The sequence below is a fragment of the Crinia signifera genome, chromosome 9, assembly GCF_055691185.1.
Source record: "Crinia signifera chromosome 9, ASM5569118v1, whole genome shotgun sequence".
Classification (NCBI taxonomy): domain Eukaryota; kingdom Metazoa; phylum Chordata; class Amphibia; order Anura; family Myobatrachidae; genus Crinia; species Crinia signifera.
In genome coordinates this window covers 39,495,568-39,516,483 of record NC_139225.1, presented here as the reverse complement: position 1 = coordinate 39,516,483, position 20,916 = coordinate 39,495,568, and the positions used below count along the sequence as shown (strand labels likewise).

General features: G+C 43.2%; 1 protein-coding gene across 2 annotated transcripts in view; it reads left to right on the top strand.

Annotated features, from left to right (window-relative positions):
- STXBP1 (syntaxin binding protein 1) overlaps positions 1–18,242 on the top strand; it is a 56,348-nt gene extending 38,106 nt beyond the window's left edge. Inside the window, exons 15-20 of one of the 2 annotated variants that reach the window (XM_083158904.1) lie at positions 427–536; positions 1,747–1,848; positions 2,371–2,456; positions 3,718–3,872; positions 9,525–9,658; positions 17,364–18,242. In XM_083158904.1, coding sequence (XP_083015030.1) covers positions 427–536; positions 1,747–1,848; positions 2,371–2,456; positions 3,718–3,872; positions 9,525–9,634 — 563 coding nt within the window. In that variant the 3' untranslated portion in view covers positions 9,635–9,658; positions 17,364–18,242. The remainder of the gene's footprint in view (positions 1–426; positions 537–1,746; positions 1,849–2,370; positions 2,457–3,717; positions 3,873–9,524; positions 9,659–17,363) is intronic. The other variant, XM_083158905.1, reaches the window with a different exon arrangement.
- The last annotated feature ends 2,674 nt before the right edge of the window (positions 18,243–20,916 follow it).

The following is a 20,916-nucleotide window of genomic DNA, read 5'->3' as shown; positions in this document are numbered from 1 at the left end:
ATGACCACGCTCCCTCACATCAGCCACACCCCTTCATTTTACTGGGGCCCTGATGAGCTGCCGGTGCCTCTGGTTTCGTCTACTAGCCTTGGACACCAGTGTTAGGGAGGTGGTAGGACCTCCCGTCTTTTAGAACCATTCTTGATTATATTGTTTGCTAAAGTAAGGGAGGAATTATAAGTGAAAGACAATTACGGCAGAGATTGCAGTTGGGGGCTTAGGGTAATGGAAACTTTGGACATAGGAAAATGTATGTACCTGTTTCTCCTGTGATGTGTTAAAAAAAAATAATTATAATAATAATAAAACAACGAGTGCGGCTATAACTGTATGACTGATGTGAGGATCTAGTGTACATTTCAAAACTCCAGGAATAAATATTCATGAAGTAATTCAAGGCAGTGTAATATTCTTTACCTTTTTCAGGGATCACTGAGGAGAATCTGAACAAGTTGATCCAGCATGCACAGATTCCACCAGAGGACAGTGAAATTATCACCAATATGGGCCATTTAGGTGTCCCCATCATCACTGATGTATGTATATTTCTTGGTTGTAGGGTCTGAGGGGGAGGGACTATTGTCAGTGGGCACTAACATTGGTTAACGTTAGAGTGTACCAGCTAGGAAATTGTGATTGGAGCATCATTCTAAGACAGTAATTGTGATTGGAGCATTATTCTAAGACAGTAATTGTGATTGGAGCAATATCCTAAAAAAAATAATTCTATCATCATTCTAAGACAGTAATTTTGATTGGAACATCATTCTAACAAAGTAAATGTGATTGTCCAAGTGAAACTCATAGAGACAGATATCAAGTGATTAAAAATATGTCATCTTTATTACATTCAAACTGTTAATAGTACAAAGTCCTCAGTATAATTTCTGTAATATAGACGATACACAAGTGACTGTATAAGAAAGATGCATGTACCACTCTCTATTTGCTCCGAAGGGTGCGAGGTGCTGTTCAGGTGCCGTTCCATAGTGTTTAAATACTGGAAACAGCACCCAAAGCCGATCGTGTACCTTCCGCTGGGCCGAATTGGCGTAAAGTTGCTTGCACTATGGAGGTGCAAGAGCTTTTAGGCGTAAAGTGCGCCAGTTGCCGAGATGATTCGCACTTGCGAATCATCCGTACCTAATAGGATCGACCGCTCTTTTTCATTACATGTGCCAATGGTCAGGGGTGGATTTTGGGATGACGGTGCCCCTGGGCACAACAATAATGCCGCCCCCACCCCCTGTCTATTATTTTTATTGTTTACTTATGCTTATAAGATAATAATCCTCATTTGATAATAGCCAATTTAATGGATTTAGAAAAAAGCCACTAACTGTGACATGTTCTTTTATTATGAATACATATTTACTATGTAGGACAGTTTACAGGGGCAGTATCTGCTTGTCCTATCCATTTACACTCTATTTAAGATGGAATACAGTACAGTATAGTGGATATTTTGCAGTTATTGGTACATTTTGGGCTGACAGTACTATCACAGGCATCCAAGTGCCGCCCCCAAACATGTGCCGCCCCTAGGCACGTGCCTCACGTGCCTAATGGGAAATTCGGCTCTACCAATGGTTATACAATACACTTTGCAGTACAAAATGTGAGTTGTCACAATAGCCACATAAGTGGGTGTGGTCTATTTATTAAGTGTGTGGTGTGGGACGAATGTATTAATGGAACCTATAGCGCCTTGTCTTTTCGCATGGTGACCATTTGTTCAATCCCCAGTCCACACTCCGTCGCAGGAGTAAACCAGATCGTAAAGAGAGAATCAGTGAACAGACCTATCAACTGTCTCGATGGACCCCAGTCGTCAAAGACATCATGGAGGTGAGAGGGTTATCCATGCATGCATGCAGTTGCAAGGTTGTTACCCCAGCCGCAATTTTGGAGTTTTTTTCTTTCTTTTTTTGCTTAATCTCTATCCAAAGCTTAGTAGATAGACCCCAATGTACTAAGCATACCAGCTGATTGGCTGGTACTTTGGGCCTAATTCAGACCTGTTCGCTAGCCTAGCGAACAGATAAATGCTGCCCGGCCTCCCCCGGCACTCTAATCCCCTGGCTAGCCCCAAGCAGGCATCGCCACATCTGCATTCTCAGGGGAATGCTCAGCGTTTTGATGGGGATGTGTATAAAATGGTGGCCGTTCCCCTGCTACCAGGGCCCATTTATCTCCATCCACTTTCCAGGCTTTTCATAGTCCACTTTATATCCATTGATTCATTGAAATGTTTTTTTATTCCGTAATGTATTGTTTACGTTTGTTTGCTATTGTTGGTTAGTTTTAGTCCCTCCTGTATTTCTTTTTCCTTTTTGTACAATAATTCTCACATTTTTACAATTCATACAGGACACCATAGAAGACAAGCTGGACACGAAACACTACCCGTATATCTCCACCCGCTCCTCCGCTTCTTTTAGTACAACGGCTGTAAGGTTGGTATGAAAATAACACTTTAGAACAAGAAAACCTGCCTTGTACTGCGCCTAGCTCCTGCTTGGCTCCATGCTATGCAAGTAATTTGAGACAAAACCATTATTTAACCATTTGTGTGCCAACATCTCTGTGAGAGATGAGCAAAATATGTGTAAAAAATTCCAGCGTCGCTCACATTTGTTATATAAATTCAAATAAAAAATGTTGTGTAAAAAAGATATTTCCTATATAAGGTAAACATTACAGGTCATTATGATAAATAACAAATAACCCCTGGGGGGGAAAAACCAGGCGCTGATAAGGGTTAGATTCCCAGCTGCTGTGAAGAAATGGGATAGTCAGTCCCACTCAAGAAAAAAGGAAGACAAATAGGATAACACAGTGCTAAATTGAGGAGAGATTAAATAACACTATATGCCATGTGATAACATTAAAAAAACATTTATTGAATTCATAATTCGAAACACAATTAAAATATTTAACATACTAAAACTATGTATTTTTCAAAGCCAGTTTCACTGGCGAAAAGCGTCTGATTTGCCATTGACTAGCATCTCCCTGGCATTTGCCAGTCCCCTGGACTATTTCTTAGCTGACTATACACCAATCCCAGACCAGACCTTACAATCTCCATTATGCTGCACCATCTACCCTCTTTGGCTTCAAGTTCCCCCTCTCCTTGAAGGAGAAATCTCCACTCCAGGAAACTCCTTGGCTACAACCAGCACCCAGCGAGTGAGAATCTACAAATAGCGAGTGTCGGAGAGTTGGATACCCATTGAGGGTATCCATCACAGCCACAGGTCACTACAGGAACGGGACTTTGGTACATTACAGCCTTTTGTTTATTACTGTCAGAGACTGGACCATAACGACGGTACCATTTCATTCAGCCCAGTACTATAGAAATTGCTGCTATTAGCAATGCCTTGCAAATACGTATTTTTAGCACGTTAAATATTTTTAATTGTGTTTAGAATTATGAATTCAGTAAATGTTTATTTAATACTATCCCATGGTATACAGTGTAATTTACTGTCTCCTCAATATAATGCTATGTTATCCTATTTGTCTTCCATTATGATAAATGACAATGTTTGCTTGGCTATTTTCACACCTATTTTGACAAATTCACTTGGCACACAAAGGGTTGAATAAAAGTCACGTTGGGGAAGTTGGCAGCTTCTTCCTTTCAAGAAATGATCCTCCTTGTACGTAAAATATTTGGCTGAATTAATTAGTGCCACATTTTATCCTCAGTGCCCGCTACGGACACTGGCACAAGAACAAGGCCCCAGGGGAGTATCGAGCTGGCCCTCGCCTGATTATCTTCATCCTGGGTGGAGTGGGTCTCAGTGAAATGCGTTGTGCATATGAGGTATCACAGGCCAGCGGCAAGTGGGAAGTCCTCATAGGTGAGTCGTGGGGACACACATTCTCCATACTGTGAAGGGCGGTGTAGTGGGATAAGATAATGAAATATGAACAGAAACCTTTTTACTGTATGTCTATAACAATGTGTGTTTGTCTGTTTTATATACATATGTACGATTTTCTGTGTGTGTGTATGTATGTCTATTATAACTATACTGTATGTGTGTGTTACCATATTTATGTATCTGTTTTGGCGTGTGTGTGTGTGTGTGTGTGTGCGTGTGTTACTGTGTACATGTGTCTTCTAAAATTTTGTTGAGTTTCTTTCACTGTATATGTGTTTACTAACACATTAGATACATACAAAACTAGATTTTTACTGCCCTATAACAAAAGAATATTAATCTTGAATATTGAATTCTGCTTCCTTTTGTTAATACAGCCAGCACATTTATAAAACAGTCCCATTACTGATATATAAACCAGTATATAAACCAGTTAATACTGATATATGAACCAGTTAATACTGATATATGAACCAGTTAATACTGATATATGAACCAGTTAATACTAATATATGAAGCAGCTAATACTGATATATAAACCAGGCAATACTGATATATGAACCAGCTAATACTGATATATGAACCAGTTAATACTAATATATGAAGCAGCTAATACTGATATATGAACCAGCTAATACTGATATATGAACCAGTTAATACTAATATATGAAGCAGCTAATACTGATATATAAACCAGGTAATACTGATATATGAACCAGCTAATACTGATATATGAACCAGGTAATACTAATATATGAAGCAGGTAATACTGATATATGAAGCAGCTAATACTGATATATGAACCGGCTAATACTGATATATGAAGCAGCTAATACTGATATATAAACCAGGTAATACTGATATATGAAGCAGCTAATACTGATATATGAACCAGCTAATACTGATATATGAAGCAGCTAATACTGATATATAAACCAGGTAATACTGATATATAAAGCAGAGTGACTATTGATTGGAGTCCAAGTGACATTACTGGTTGTTTGTAATTAGTTATTGTGATGCTGGTTGTACCCGGGTGTTGGCCAGACCCCTCTAATTAGTTATTAGTGTAATATATATATATAAAAGCAATAGCCTCTATCAACTTAGGACTTAGGGTCTGTAGCTCTTGTGCACTCTCAGTCTCTATGTAGGTGAGTGCACCTGTAGCGGTGGTAGGAATGTGTGTTTTGTGTAAGTACGTATCCGTGTGTGTGTGTACAGTGTGGTCTGCGACTGCCGCAGTGTCTGTCTCCTCCTTACTGACAGTCCTGTCTTGTTTGTCTATTGTTGGATGATTTTCCTCTGTAAATGTCTGTCTCTTTTGCTGACTGTCGCTCTCTGCAGGGCTGGCATTTCTCATGTGGTGAGAGAACGTTACTCAAGGTGCCCCCCGTTCTATTGTTAGTCAATATTGACGTCAGTATGGTATTCTAAACCTGCTACCTGTAAGCCCGGTATAAAAGTAGCTGGAACACAGTTATTAGATGGACCGTGAGTGGGGCTTGTTTTATACATATATTACCTAACTCCAGTTTTCTCACCCGAGAGAAGTGTCTGTCTGTAGTCTCTTTTTGAACCTTGTTCCTTGTTTGTTTCTTCTTATTAAGAGCTTTGTCTATTGCAGTCATATGTCAGTCTTTGTATTTGTATCTATCTATCTATCTATCTATCTATCTATCTATCTGTCTGTCTGTCTGTCTGTCTGTCTGTCTGTCTGTCTGTCTGTCTGTCTGTCTGTCTATCTTTCTGTCACATCTTTTCTTATGTTGTAACCTCCCTGCCTCTGTTACACATTGGGCCTCATTTATGACTGTAAAGGGGCATACACACGTAGAGATCTGTGCTAAGCAATTTTGCTAAGCTATTTTGCTAAGCAATTTTGCTGGTGTCAAGATCTCCCATGGGGAGCTCATACACATGCAGAGATTTGTGCTAAGTGATTTTGCTAAGCGATTTTTCTAAGCAATTTTGCTTAAGCAAAAAAAGTCAGGGTAATGGTTCAGAATGGGAGATTGTGATCAGTATCTCTCATTCTGCACACACAGAGAGATTTGCAGTCATTTGCTAAGCAATTTGACTAGATTTTGACTGCATGCACTGACTTAGTTAGCAAGAGATATTTAATCTCTCGGAGCATACACACGGAGAGATCTGTGCTTACTTTCTAAGCAATCTAGTCAGATTGCTTAGAAAATAGCAAAAATTTGCTCCGTGTGTACACCCCTTAAGTCTGCTAACATTTTCCACCACACTATAGAATTGTGGAAGTACCTTCAGGAGTAGTAGATGTGCACCTTCGTGTGCATTTGGGGGACCCTGTAGGGTAGTAACAGCTTGGCACATGGGCTGAAGGATGCAGACTTAGTCTCCTCTGGGTATAATCAGTGGCGCGACCAGAGGTGGTAGCTGCAGCACTGTTCAAAATTCAAATAGGGGTGGTACAGCAACTGCCACCAACTGCCATTCCATACCGACTCACTTGCAGTGTGTGCAGCTCCCCTATTTGAATTTTGGACTTGAATTTCCCCCACTGGATATAAAGGAAGACACCATCATCTTCTCTCCTTTTTAATGAATGTCAGGCTTGATGACATCATACCGTGTGACATCATTACACCTGACATTTGTGAGGAGGGCAGAAAGCAGAGTCACGACTTAGTGAGTGAGTGAGGAAAGTGGGAGCAGCAGCGGAGTGCCGATCGCATAGTGACGCCCCTGTTTTGTTGGCATGCCAAGCACAGGGTCTGTGCCAAGCACAGGGTCTGTATCAAGGAGCATAGACTTCCTGGACCTGGCAGATGAGTTCTCACGGCCAATCTGAGTAAGTTTCAGCTTGGGGGGGGGGGGGGGCATATGACGGGAATGGTGGTGATCCGTCTTTAAATGCATCACTCATATCGCAGATGCTGGCTGGAGTCGTAAGTTTCCCAGAGAAAGCAATTTCCACATTAAGTGTTTTGCATATCCACAGAACATGACTCAAATGCTCACAGCTTCCTCCCTAAAGCTAAACTCTTAACACTATGAGGGACTGAGCAATGTCACGGGCTGCTAGTAATCAGATGACATGCTTCAGGTGTACATAATTGAAAATTGCTGAGGAAACTGCAAATAACATTACGCAGTTACATCATATATATGTTCATGTTTGGTGTGTGTGTGGGGAGGGGTGAAGAAATGTTTACCCAGACCCTGCCTGTAGGAGTTATTCACCACATAAATGAGGTCCACCGTGTTCTGTATGTTTTATATATATATCTCTCTTCTGTGTTGCCGAATGTCACTTTGAATGTTCCTGTGAACACTGTCTCATCATCCTCACCCCTCTTTCTGGCTTAATCTTATGTCTTTATTCTGTCCATTGCTTAATCTCCATGCATCAGCCCTCTCACTGGTTCCTGTATCAACTAATTTGTGGCTCAGCCTCACTATGGTCACCAGCCTTCAGAGTTTCTCCTTTCTTCTGTTGGCTGAGCTTCTCTTGTGCTTCCTGTCACTGTGGCCCTTATTCTGATTGACGCGTACTTTACCGCATACTTTCGGATCGCGTCTTTACGGCGTCTGCGCATGCGTGGAGAACGCTACGCGCATGTGCCACGCCTTGACTCCGTACCTGTTCGGGCAAATCCCGTACAAAACTGGTCACCGCAATCATTCGGGAAATATGGGCGTATTATGGGCGTCATGCGGAATGACACATGGGCGTAGTTTCAAAGTGGGCAAAACGGGGCGGAAACATGGGCGGACACGGGGGAGTACACTGATGTTGGGGGGCGTGCATTCGGATACCACTCCGAATGCACGCGAACAAAAAGGGAAGAAATGTGCGGTGTCCAAAAGGCCACTATTGCTTTGCGGACACCACTCGTTCCTGCGGGAGGCGAACGGACCGCCTAATGACTACAAGCATTAACACCTGAACCCAATCAAATCGACTCCTTTACTCATTAATCACTAATAGGACGCTTGTCAGTGCTTTAATTGAAACCATTGCACTTCAATTGCTGTAAGGGTTAATGTGTGCAATGCATGTGTTAGGCATGCTTGTAAGGATATATTGGCATCTAATTGATTCCAATTCCAAATAAGCATTTTTTTATGAGGATAGGTAATTGAATAAGTGGGTCATGTGATGTATTGCAGAATATACATAATAGTGGGTTGTTTGGCGTAAATACTCCGCTTACGGGCGGTAGCACCGCTTGGCTCCCGTTCGGATGCGGTATTCCCGAGCATACTCTGTAATACTCTGTAATACCGTGCTGAATCGGAGTGTTTCCCCCGCACACGCATGGTTTGTATGTCGTCCGTAAACACGCCCTGTTCTTAAAGAGTGAGTCCGTCCGAATGCGGAGGACACGTGGGCGTTTCTACGGACGATGGCCGCACGCGGCAGAACACCGTGGCGTGCGGACCGCTCCGTAAGAATGCGGGAATATCCGCACCGATCAGAATAAGGGCCTGTGTTAGCCTCCATTGCATGTCCTCTGACTTTCCTAGCATCCCTGTGCTTCCTTCTGCTACCTCATCCTCCCATGTACTACTCCTGCTAAGTCTTCATTATGTTTCTCCTGCCAGCTCAGCTGCCATTGTGCTTCCCCCTGCTACTGTACCTCAACCTTTCCCCTTTGCTTTCTACCCCAGCTCCTTTGTTACGTTTTGTTACATCTTCATACTGCCTCAGTGTCCCCTGTGCTTCACGCTGTTTGTTTAGCCTCCCTTGTTACATCTTCCTGCTGCCTAAGTCTCCCTTGTTACATCTTCCTCCTGCCTCAGCCTCCCTTGTTACATCTTCCTGCTGCCTCAGCCTCCCTTGTTACATCTTACTGCTACCTCGGCCTCTCTTGTTACGTCTCCCTGCTGCCTCAGCCTCCCTTGTTACGTCTTCCTGCTGCCTCAGCCTCCCTTGTTACATCTTACTGCTGCCTCAGCCTCCCTTGTTACATCTTACTGCTGCCTCGGCCTCCCATGTTACATCGTCCTGCTGCCTCGACCTCCCTTGTTACTTCTTCCTGCTGCCTCGACCTCCCTTGTTACATCTTCCTGCTGCCTCAGCCTCCCTTGTTACATCTTCTTGCTGCCTCAGCCTCTCTTGTTACATCTTCCTGCTGCCTCAGTCTCTCTGTGCTTCCCCCTGCTGCTTCAGCCTGCCTTGTTACATCTGTCTGCTGCCTAGACCTCCTTTGTTACATCTATCTGCTGCCTCAGCCTCTCTTGTTACATCTATCTGCTGCCTCAGTCTTCCTTGTTACATCTATCTGCTGCCTCAGCCTCTCTTGTTACATCTATCTGCTGCCTCAGCCTCTCTTGTTACATCTATCTGCTGCCTCAGTCTCCCTTGTTACATCTATCTGCTGCCTCAGCCTATCTTGTTACATCTATCTGCTGCCTCAGTCTCCCTTGTGAATGAAGTATAGAATTTTTCCTCATATTTTGATCAGTGTCACATATTCTTCATATTTCTTCTTGCACAATCAGTTGTCTGCTTTCAGTTTGGCCTGTGTTCTCTTCCCTATACTGTATGTCCTGTCTGTGTTTAGTCCTTCAAAAGTCCTTTCTTCTTACTCCCCTACCCTGCTCCTGTCTGTGTTAGGCCTTTGTCAGCCCCCCTCTCTTCTCTCACAGGTTCCACTCACATATTAACACCCATCAAATTTCTTGGAGACCTCAGACACCCAGACTTCCGAGACAGCAGTCGGGTGTCATTCGAGGACCCGGCTCCCATCATGGAGTGAGGTCTAACGAGCTGGGACAAAAAAGTAAAGAGAGATTTTAATACCCCCAAAAACCCTCCACCCTTCGTGGATTTCTCTGCCCCACTCACCCTCAGCTCGGACATCACCAATTAATTTCTCTTGTTTTTTTACTATAAGAAAATGCTTGCTGGTTTTTTGATTTCTGTTGGAAATGCCATTGTAGGAACAGCTGAAAATGTGTCCTATCATCCCCGTCGATCATGTCACCTCATGTAATCTGTCATCTTCTTCCTCACTTCTTATCTTCCATTCGACTTATGTCATAACCTTTACTCTGAATTACATTAAATGACTCCTTACTCTTCTCAGGCTATACTCTTTTCTGTGTCTCATTATCATCACATGTTCTCCATTTCATCCCATGTTGGCTGACAACTAAATCTACAAAATTGACATTTTTATATGTATAAATAAATTATAGGTATAAATAAAAAAAAAAAATCATTATCAAGTATTTTTTGACAGTTTTCACCGCAAACTGTTTTATAAACCTTCACAATTTACATCGAAAGAGAATTTAAATGAGGACTAAAGCTGAAATGATAAAGCACTGCATGTCAGTTATGCTTAATGAGACCTCACTTAATGCCCCACACCCTCAAAAAATCTGAGGCAACATCAGAATAACATCAGAATAACCAAACATAATATATGACATAATGAGTCACAAATATGTTCACAATGTTAAACACACATATAGGCAAAATACATAATTATGTATATATAATACATACCTCCCAACAGTCCCGATTTTATCGGGACAGTCCCGATTGTCAGGGCCTGTCCCGCTGTCCCACCCGCGGGCGGCAGTGTCCCGCGGTGTGGGGGGGGTGTTGGAAGTCCCCCCGTCAGCTGCTAAGCAGCGGGGAATAAACGACGTGCGCATGCGCACAGCGTCTATTCCCGCAGCCAGGGGGCTGGGGGCATGGCTAGAGGCTCACAGAGCCTCTGGGTCATGCCCCCATAGCGGCAAAATGGGGGCGTGGCCTCGCGGAAGAGCCGCCGAGTATAGGCCACCCCCCCAAATTAGGCCACCCCCCCCACATTAGGTGGATTTTAGTAGTCCACGTCATCCTGTCCATTGGCAGTGCTTCACAAATTAAGCCTTGCTTTATACCTTATGTAGCCATTTATATTAACCATTTCATTTCTGTGAGAGATCCTCTAAATATCCGCTAAAAATGCCAGCGCCGCTCACAGCAACTGTTCTTATAGTATAAATAAATACAGAGACAGACAAGTCAATTCATTGAAGTTAAGCTAAATATTGCACCCATAAGAAGAACAGTTACTTTGAGTGACGTTGGCATTTTTAGCAGATATTTTGAGGATCTCTCACGGCAAAGGGTTAATTATACTATAACAGGGACAGTGCCAGACTAATGGCCACTTTGGCCTGGAGCTGAAAAATGAACAAGGGCCTATTGTGAGAAGGGCCATCACAGTGACCAGAACTGTGAGTACAGAACCTATACTATCAGAACACTGTCTCCCTAATCATGTAAAAGTAGAACATTTGCTTCATCTTGTGAGGAATATTGAAATACAATTTCAATACTTGATGATTTATGTCTAACCGGGCGCCTTAACTCAGCCCGCACATGAATCTGCCAATCCTCTCTCACATTAGAAGTATAGAATGGCTCAATATACAGAACCACCACCCTCCAATAGAACACACAGTTCCTGGACAGATTTAATTAAATATAAATATATTATTATCATTTATTTTATTATTATATTTTGTACAGTTATATGCAGATTATGATAAAAATTAGGGGTACATTTACTAAGATGGGAGTTCTATTGAAACCGGAACCCATAGCAACCAATCAGATTATACTCCTTATTTATTTAGCACCTTCTAGAACCTTGATGGCTAACCTTGACACTCCAGCTGTTGTTGAACTACACATTACAGCATGCTCTGCATCAGATTACCATGGCCAAAACTGAGGCAGAGCATGCTGGGATGTGTAGTTCAACAACAGCTGGAGTGTCAAGGTTAGCCATTAAGGTTCAAGAAGATAATAAAAATAATCTGATTGGATACTATTGGCATCATCTAATCTTTAACAGCACTCCCATCTTTTTCAATTGACCCCTTAATGTCAACAAACGACTTTACCCAAACAGCCAAAGATACGATTTTAGGATAGCGTTCTAATGGGTACTGATATCAAGCTGCTGAGACTGCAGCCATCTGTGCTGCTGTGACATCACTGGCCTGCCTGTGTGTTCGAATTCACCTATCCATGTCTTTGCAAACCTGTTAGTCTCCCTATGCATTCTCTTTAGAGAGGCCTTTCCCCCTCTGTGGCTTAGGTTCTTGGTGGAGGGCCCAGCATATCTGTCATTGGTGTGCGCGGTGTCCATGGGTCCAGTCGGGTCCCATACCTTCCACTCTGCAAAAAATTCTATTCACAATTCTCCAAAATACCCGGAGAACTCAAAAATAGTGGTTTGTTGTTAAGTATCTCCAGTGCTGCCGAGAGAGGGGGTACTATATACCTGGACCCAGGTCTGATGAAGGGTCCAGTGGGTCCCCTGCTGTCTGTCAGTAGTAGCTGCAGCAGCTCTTCTCAAACCAGCACATGCTGCTGTGTGCTGGGCCGCATTGTCTCCAGGGAGGTTGTTAAAGTACTTTTTTTCTGTATTTTATTCTAAAGGTGCATGACCACACCTCCCACAATTAGGCCACCCCCCTGTAAAGTAGTTGGGCCCAGCCAGGCTCTCTACTGCCCCGAGTATCTCAGTCGCACAAGATCGATCATTGGTTCCCAAACTCTTTCAGGCTCTGCCCTCTTGTTTCTATGATCTCCTTTCCAGCCCCCCTGACCCACTGAGGAATAACTGGAAAGAGTAGCAGCTAAATAATATCCAAAATCCAACCCACACCATAGCACCCCACACGAAGGTACCAGCCAGTCTGGGCACCAATGAGATAGATGCTAGACCGTGGTCTAATTTTCTACGTGAATTCATTACATATTCTCCTCCATCTGTCATCCATTAAACTCTCTGCCTTCTTTTCCGCGGGACAAACATTTTCAAGCATTTTGCTCTGCAAGCGGTTCACTTGTCAGCCCACACCAATCTTTGTAAGTTTAATTTAAAGTCGGGAGGTAAAAAAATAAAAAAAAATAAAAAAACATTGACACTGGTTGCATGAAATCATGATTCACCAATCAAGGCAAGGAACGCTCGCTCTTACCCCGCTGTGGTGCACAAAGGGTTAATGTTACAGTTATCCACTAGGAAACCGTTTGAATTGCTCCCGTCACCGCCTAAAATTCACCGAGGATTGAGACACTTTTTACTTAATGCCTTAGGTGGAGATGTATCCAGTCTTGGAGAGAGATAGGGTGGAGAAGTTGCCTGGAGCAGGTCGGGTCGATGCCTGCCTGGGGCGAATTCTGAGCTCACATGATGTCAGTGTCCGCCCCCTTATCGACCATCTGCGGCGGAAATAAAAATTCATTTAAACTGACTTTTGTTACCGATGGGGAGAGAAATCATTCGATGGACGGTGACCCTTCGGCCGCATGCGAGGGGGTGTGTTTTGCTACACATCCTCTTGCATGCTAGCGAGAGGATGTTGGCGGCATAGGTAGGAGGAGGGCGGGTGTTCGGCGGGGCGGCTGACGGTGCTGTGAGTATATGCGAAGAGGTCTGAATTGGGCCCTTTATCTCTCTCCCCAAAGGCTTGATACAACTCCTCCTTAAAAACTTGTCACTATTGCCTAATGAACCGATTGGCTGAATATACCATGTGTAGGTGACAACTATTGCCAGCAGATTCAGGTTTCTCATCCTGAGTTTCCAGTTTAAAAACAAAACTACTGTACCAGCCTGGCCAATGAGGATAATCCATTGTAATGCCAGTTACATTGTGGTGTCAGTCTCCTGTCTTTACCGATTTTGATCCAGTGAGAACTGTTGCATTAACCCTTTCTCTCCATTGGGATGTAGCGGGGAATGGGCCACAGCACACGCAAGTCACTTTTTATGTTTATCGCTCGTTCACGGGATCTGTGCATGCCATGGATTCCATGTCAGCAAGCATTGATATATGGGGTTGGTTTAACATGGCTCTTTTTGTTGTTGTGGGGGAGTTGGGAGGGACATCCAAAAGGGACATTGCATGTTGGTGATATGGGAGAGCTGTGCAGTGCTTCCTTTATGTCATATGGTGATTCTTTTGGTATAATGATGTATTTGTATCAGATGTTTAGAATTTCTGCCCCATTTAGAGTCAAAAAGTGTTTAGAAATTTGACATGCAAAAAAAAAACTATGAGGGGTAAATTCCCCCCTGGCCTTGGTGCGCAAATTGTAGTGCATGCTGTTGGGATCTACAATTTGTGGCTTATCAGTGGCATTGTACTAGCCCTAAGTGGGGCCGATATCTAACACTCATTGGCAGGAATTGCAATGTTATCTTTGGTTATCTACGTGTTTGAATTATGGAAACATCTGCTGGTATGTACTTAGCTAACTTCAGTTACTTGTTAAAAATCACTTTCTGGCTCTAGAACAAGTGTAAGGAACCTGAGGCTCTTCACCTGTTGTTTCACTGAAGGCAGAATCGGGGGGGGGGGGGGGTGGAATGCCTTCGGCAAGTTTCACACTCGCTGGGGCAATTGCTCCAGTATGGGAGGGCAGGTGGAGGAAGCACCCGCCCCAAATTTGCCCATCTGCAGACAGAAAAAAAATAATTCGATGGTGAGCGACCATCAAATGATTTTTGTCCCACGTGATCGCAAGTGAGTGTATGTGTAAGCGTACACATACACTCGCATGCTAACACGGGGATTCGTGGTGGCATTGTGGCGGCCGGCATTTACCAGTTTATATGCGCATCCTAGTGAGCAGATCTGAATCAGGCCCCAGGTTTGGATCAGGAACCCGGTGGTGCTTGCCCTCCAGCACAAATCACGTGAGTTATTCAGACCTGATCGCTGCTGGGTGATTTTGCAGAGCCCTGCAATCAGATAGTCGCTGCCCAGACAGAGTGAGACCCCGCCCTGAGCAAGTCCACGAATGGCTTGCCAATGGATCGCTGATCTCCACCAGCTGCAAAGTCATTCACAGCTCAGTCACCATATAATGATTTCCCAGTCTGTGCAGTGTGCGTAACTCAGACCCCTCCACAACTCTGTGACAGAGACCTGCTGATCGGGGCCGGCCCTGATGTCACATACGCTCCCCGAAAATGCCTGTTTTTTCTAACACTCCCAGAAAACGGTAGATTGCTGCCCATAAACAGCGGCTTCCTGTCAGTCAAGTTGCGAGGGGATTGCGATTAGACTTTTTGTCGCTGTGTGTCCTTGCACATGCGCTACATACATTCATACAGTCTTTTAATAAGCAATCGCTGTGCTAATTCGCCCTGCAGAAATCTGGTTTGAATAACCCCCTTAAAGTACCATGCTAGATCCAAATTCTTCTCTCCTATCTTCCTATCAAAATGTCACTAACTCATAGTATTATTTATTTATTATTTATTTACAGTTTCTTAAGGGCCCCATACATCAGCAATTAATTGTGACAATTTTCAGATCTAATTTTAGATGTGTGGGCTCCCCCTTTTGGCAATCCCAATCAAAATCGCCAATCGATTGCTTAATCAGGTTTTTAAACATGTTTAATAATCTGGTATTATCTGCAGATCTATTTTATATGTGTGGGCATTCCCAATTCGTCTTCTTCATCTATTTACATTATGAACAGCAATCGATTGGGCAATTTCCAGATATGAAGGTGCAATCTTTAGATGGAAAAATCTGCCGATCACTGAAATAAATTTGTAATGTGTGGGCAAAGTTAGATAGATTGTAAAATCCATTTATCTGGCCAAAAAATCCCTCGATCTGGAAATCCATAAATTGTGATTGCTGATGTATGGGGCCCATTATATAGCGCAGCATATTCCATTGTGCTTTACAATAGGACATTACTGATGGTCCTGATAGTATGCAAATTTCCTCATGATAAGGGGTGTGTCCTCCCAGGAAACAGGTGTATCACTATGGGTAAAGGATAATACAATTGGGGAAATTAGGGCATGTTTGGATATTTGAACTCCCATCAAACGGATCCCCCCCACCCCCTAAGTCAATATTCACTCGGCACTGTTATGGCCGTGGGGAGATCGGGGCTATGGAGGGCCCTCTAATAATCGCCAGGGCTGTGAAATCGAAACTCCGCTGTCCGGGCTGAAACAGCCCCTATGTTAGATATGTTTGGGAATTTTAGGTTAACAACAGTTGGAGAACTATAGGTTGCATACCCCTGTTCTACAGCATCATTATTGTACTCTTTGCTTAAATAATAATAGTAAATAATAATTTAATATTATAATAATAATAATAATAATAGCTAAAAATGGAAAAACAAAAATGCTGATAATTATTATTTCATTGGAGTGTTTTTGGAAATGCCCATTTGTACCTAAGCTGCACTCCTGGCTACAGGTGGGAGGGCTGCTAGGGTTAAAGGCTGTGGCTACACTTACCAATAGGAAGCCGCCCTGAATGAGGCTTCTTGCTGGTCTGTATGGTCACATGCGTGTTTGTGGCATCACTCAGCCTTGGCTTTCAGCCGGGAGTGTGCGCAAATCTAGAGCCTCTGGAAATGCACAGAGCACTTTCCATGATATTATGAGGGAACCTCGGGTTGGGTTAGCCGGGAATGCAACCATATACATTGGTAAGGTGTACCTGTGATCTACATGCAGTAGTGACATTCAGTTCTTAACCTCAACCTGTCAAAAGCCTAATTTTGAGGCACCACCGGGCAAATATTTACGAGCCCTTACATACTGATTGAGTAACTTCTGCTTAGTCATTTAAAAATATAAGTGCTCAAGAATATCAAACCCGTACAATGAATGACACTGCTGTGTATAGGTGACAAAACCGTTTTATTAGAAATACATCTCTATGTCGTTGCTGCTTTTTATATGCATAAATGACATATGGGTGCTTTTAAGCCACAAGAGAACTTTACAGGCATACTTACTTATGCTGACTTCTAATAAAGTTGAATCCTTTGTTCTTAATCCCATCCCTGGTGAATTGGTGAAGTCAGGGCTGTGATGACGCGTTTTGCTGTGAAATGCGTTGCTGTGAATTTGTACAATGCGGGCAAGCACACGTGTCTCCAGCGGTATGAAGACATTTGTTGCCCTGTATTGTCCTCACTCCCTTGAGGTAGTTACCAAATAGGACAATATCAGATGTTATGTAAAGTTCCAGATATGTCCTAAATTAATTGTAAAGCAGCAAATGTTATTTTGTGCCTGTAGCTTCCCTTTATTAATAACACAGAGAGCCTTAATCTGTCATTAATGGGACAACATCGGAGGCGGATTAAATGTACTTAACCTTGATTTGAGACGGGAAGGCATAAAGGTCCTCGAGCCATTTCTGCAGGCAACTCTGCAAATGGGAAGATGGTTTAGTAAATGTAGTCTGAAATCACACCTTTATGCTTCCCAATCCCAAATTGCAGGCTAACTGTTCTGTATCGCCTTGTGCTATGTCCCAGGGTTCTGTCTCACATGACATCACAGGATAGTGTGTAATCTCGTGATGACAGGGAGAGATGTGTATCTGGATATTAGTAAGACAGGACATCTCACCCTTTATATACTTACTGTCACTTTCTCTTTCTCTCCCTCCTTTTCTACCTCTATTCTATTGCAGGCTCTACCCATGTTCTCACCCCTCAGAAACTCCTGGACGCTCTGAAGAGAATGAATAAAACAGATGATGAAATCAGCAGTTAGATCCCCAACCCCCTAAACTGTTATGGCCCATCTCCCCCCAAGACCGCGTCTTAGCCCACCCGACCCAACCACTGGCTGCTGAAGAGCAATAGTCTGCAATTTATTCTTTGCCTACCAGCAGAGAGGGAGTTAATGTCACCCTACCCCACTTCTAAACCAATGCTATTTTTTGGCTCCTTAACATTAAGGCATGGATGTACTTTCGGCCATTTTGTACTTGCCACCACACCCCTCCTTTCCCCTTTTACCCCTGCAATGTGGAGATTCTGTATTCTGTCTGTTCGTCCTGGAATTTGTAATGATCCCGGTGCATTCTGGGTCTTGTGTTTTGGATTATTGATGACTTTTCATGCACTATATCCTGGGCCTTGTTGCCTGGCTGTACACATATGATATTACACCTTCATGCACTGAATTTTTCACTATTGTACAGTTGTGTTGCTTTCCGTTCAGATCCCTTTTTCGATATGTAGCCTGTAATGCAACATATTCTGGATTTCTCTATATTTTCTCTTAATGCTTCTTATTTTCAACACTTCTATTTCCCATAATGCACTTTGCTCCCATGTCATCACCGGACATGCAGAAACGCAGTACAGCTTCGTAGCCTGCTGCAGCCCCCAGTGTTATAAAGCACAACCGGCATTGGGGTAAATATCTGGTGATGCCATGATTGTCCGACCCTAAGTTTTCCAATCTAATACAGTCAAGATCTAGAATATGCTGCATCCATACCTGTTTACTCCCTAATTGTACATTTAATACCACTATTCCCAAGCAAACCTTCCCAGTGCCGCCCCCCCCCCCCCCCCCCCCCCCCCCCCCCATCCCTCCGATTTGTTATCTGTTCAGGAAATGTGTGTATCTGTATTTGAGTGAGCTTGTCCTGCCTCACCAACTGGAAACGAATGCTTGCATCCTTATTGTGTGTAGCGACCTCAATGTTTGAAATTAGTTCTGTCTTATATAATATATAAAGATATATTTATGTTTATAGATAGAAGGGGTGAGGCTCAGGCCTTGTGTATGCAAGACTGCAACCTAAATCTGTGTGACCCTTCATTTTTGTAATAACGGACTAGTATTTAATAGAAATTATATTTCAGATTTCAGTGCTGCTCTAGCCCTTCCTTCTAAACCTTACATCGGTGGATATAGATCTAGTGTATGAGATAAAGCTAAGGAGGCCATTTTGTTTGGACAGGAAGTGAGGCCTGTTTTCACTTACACTGAATGCCTGGGGAAACTCTCACAGATTCCCAAACCTTTTGAGCCACAAGATGTTATTTTACCCAAAAATGGGCTTCTTGTGAGAGGTCTACCCTGTGTTGGTGTTGTAAAAGGCTATGCAATCTGTAAATGTGTTTAACAATTTGCTGTGAAATTACATGATTTTGCTTCATGTTTGCTATATATGGTCGAAGCCTCTGCTAATTGATTACACAGACTCGTGAGTAAGCAAAAAAGGGAAAAACCCATGTTAACTCCTATAGGAATGAACAGAACCTTCAGCCTCACTCCTCCATTTCCTGTAATATTTGTTCTGTGATACAGTTTGTCATTTTTGCCTGCAATAAATAAAGATATTTAAAAAAAAAAAAAAGAATAGATGTTGTTTCTTTAAATTAAATAAATCCTGTCCCTGAGCAATCCCTTTATAGGAAAATGAAAAGGACATACTGTATATACTGTATTGATCCTTTCCACTATACCATGTTCAGTTATTTACAACCACCTAATTCAGAATTGCTATAGTTTCACTAAAGGTCTTTTACAAAGTGCAAATAATGTGAGAGGACAACATTTTTATTTGAAATAAACAAATGACCTATTTGTTCACCTTAATGATCTGGTATATAAGAGGGCCAGTATGCCCTCCATTCTCACACCCTGAGGAAGGCTTCTGACAGTTGAAATGCATTTGTGGAGAGACTAGCCCCTTCCCGACATTTGACGTACATTTACGTCATGGCCGGGATGTACTTCCCGACGCATGGCATAAATGTACGTCATGGCTTTAAACTGTCACCGCGTCTATAGACGCGGTGACAGTTTAAACATGTCTGCTGTCCCTGACAGCAGACATGTCCCTGCATGCCCAGGGGGGGTGGCGATGCCTCCCCCCCGTCGGCGATCGCTGTGATTGGCTGTTCAAATGTGAACAGCCAATTACAGCGTTTTCTGTGTACCGGCGAATAACGTTCGCCGGTGACACAGGGATCGGTGGTGATTGGTGCTGTAAAGTACAGCACCAATCACCACGGGGTGTAAGGGTGACACTGGTGTCACCCCACCTCACCCCACCCGCCCCCAAAGGCCGTGATTGGTTCGTCGGACCGACGGACCAATCACAGCCATGGAGGGTGATTTAAACTAACGGTGACTGCACTGCAGACGCCATTCCGGTCTGGAATTGCGTGCAGTGCGGTCACCGTGCCTATCTGCCGTGATATACTGACCTGATCCTTGCAAATACTTACCTGATCACCTGATCACTGCTTGTAGCGTGCTGGATGCTTCCTGGATCTGACTTCTTGTGACTTCCTGTGTTGTGCTGCTGCTGCTGCAGTGTGATAGAGTTATAGATAGAGAGATAGAGAGAGATAGAGAGAGATAGAGAGAGATAGAGAGAGATAGTGACAGAGAGTGCTATATTATGTGTCTGCTGCCCCCCCCCCCCTGTTGTGCTGATCAGTATATCTGTGCTGATCAGCAACTTTTTGGGGGTGCTGGGTTTTTTTTTATATATATATACAGCTGTGCTGCGTGTGCAACTGACTGCTGCCCCCCCTTTTGTGCTGATCAGTATAAATTAACTGATCAGCAACTTTTTGGGGGTGCAGTGCTGCTGCTGCAGTGCCATAGAGTGATAGATAGTGAGAGATAGAGAGATAGAGAGAGAGTGACAGAGAGTGATAGAGAGTGCTATATTTTGTGTCTGCTACCCCCCTTTTGTGCTGATCAGTATATCTGTGCTGAACAGAAACTTTTTGGGGGTGCAGGGTTTTTTTTATATATATATAACTGTCAGTGCTGCTGCTGCAGTATCATAGAGTGATAGATAGTGATAGATAGTGAGAGATAGAGAGATAGAGAGAGATAGTGACAGAGAGTGATAGAGAGTGCTATATTTTGTGTCTGCTACCCCCCCCTTTTGTGCTGATCAGTATATCTGTGCTGATGAGCAACTTTTTGGGGGTGCAGGGGTTTTTTTTTATATATATATACCTGTCAGTTGCTGCCAGTTGCACTGTCAGTTGCACCAAAGGTTGTGCACCTGCTGCCCCTCACTGGTAATCAGTGTCGCATCACTGATCACCTTTTTTTTTTTTTTGAGGGTGCTGTGGGGTCTTTTTTTAATTTTTTTTTTTACACACACTGTGATTTTGTGGGTGTCCTGTGGCCACTGTGCGCTGATCAGTGACGTACATCACTGATCAGCTTTTTCGGCACAGGGTTGATCTATTTTT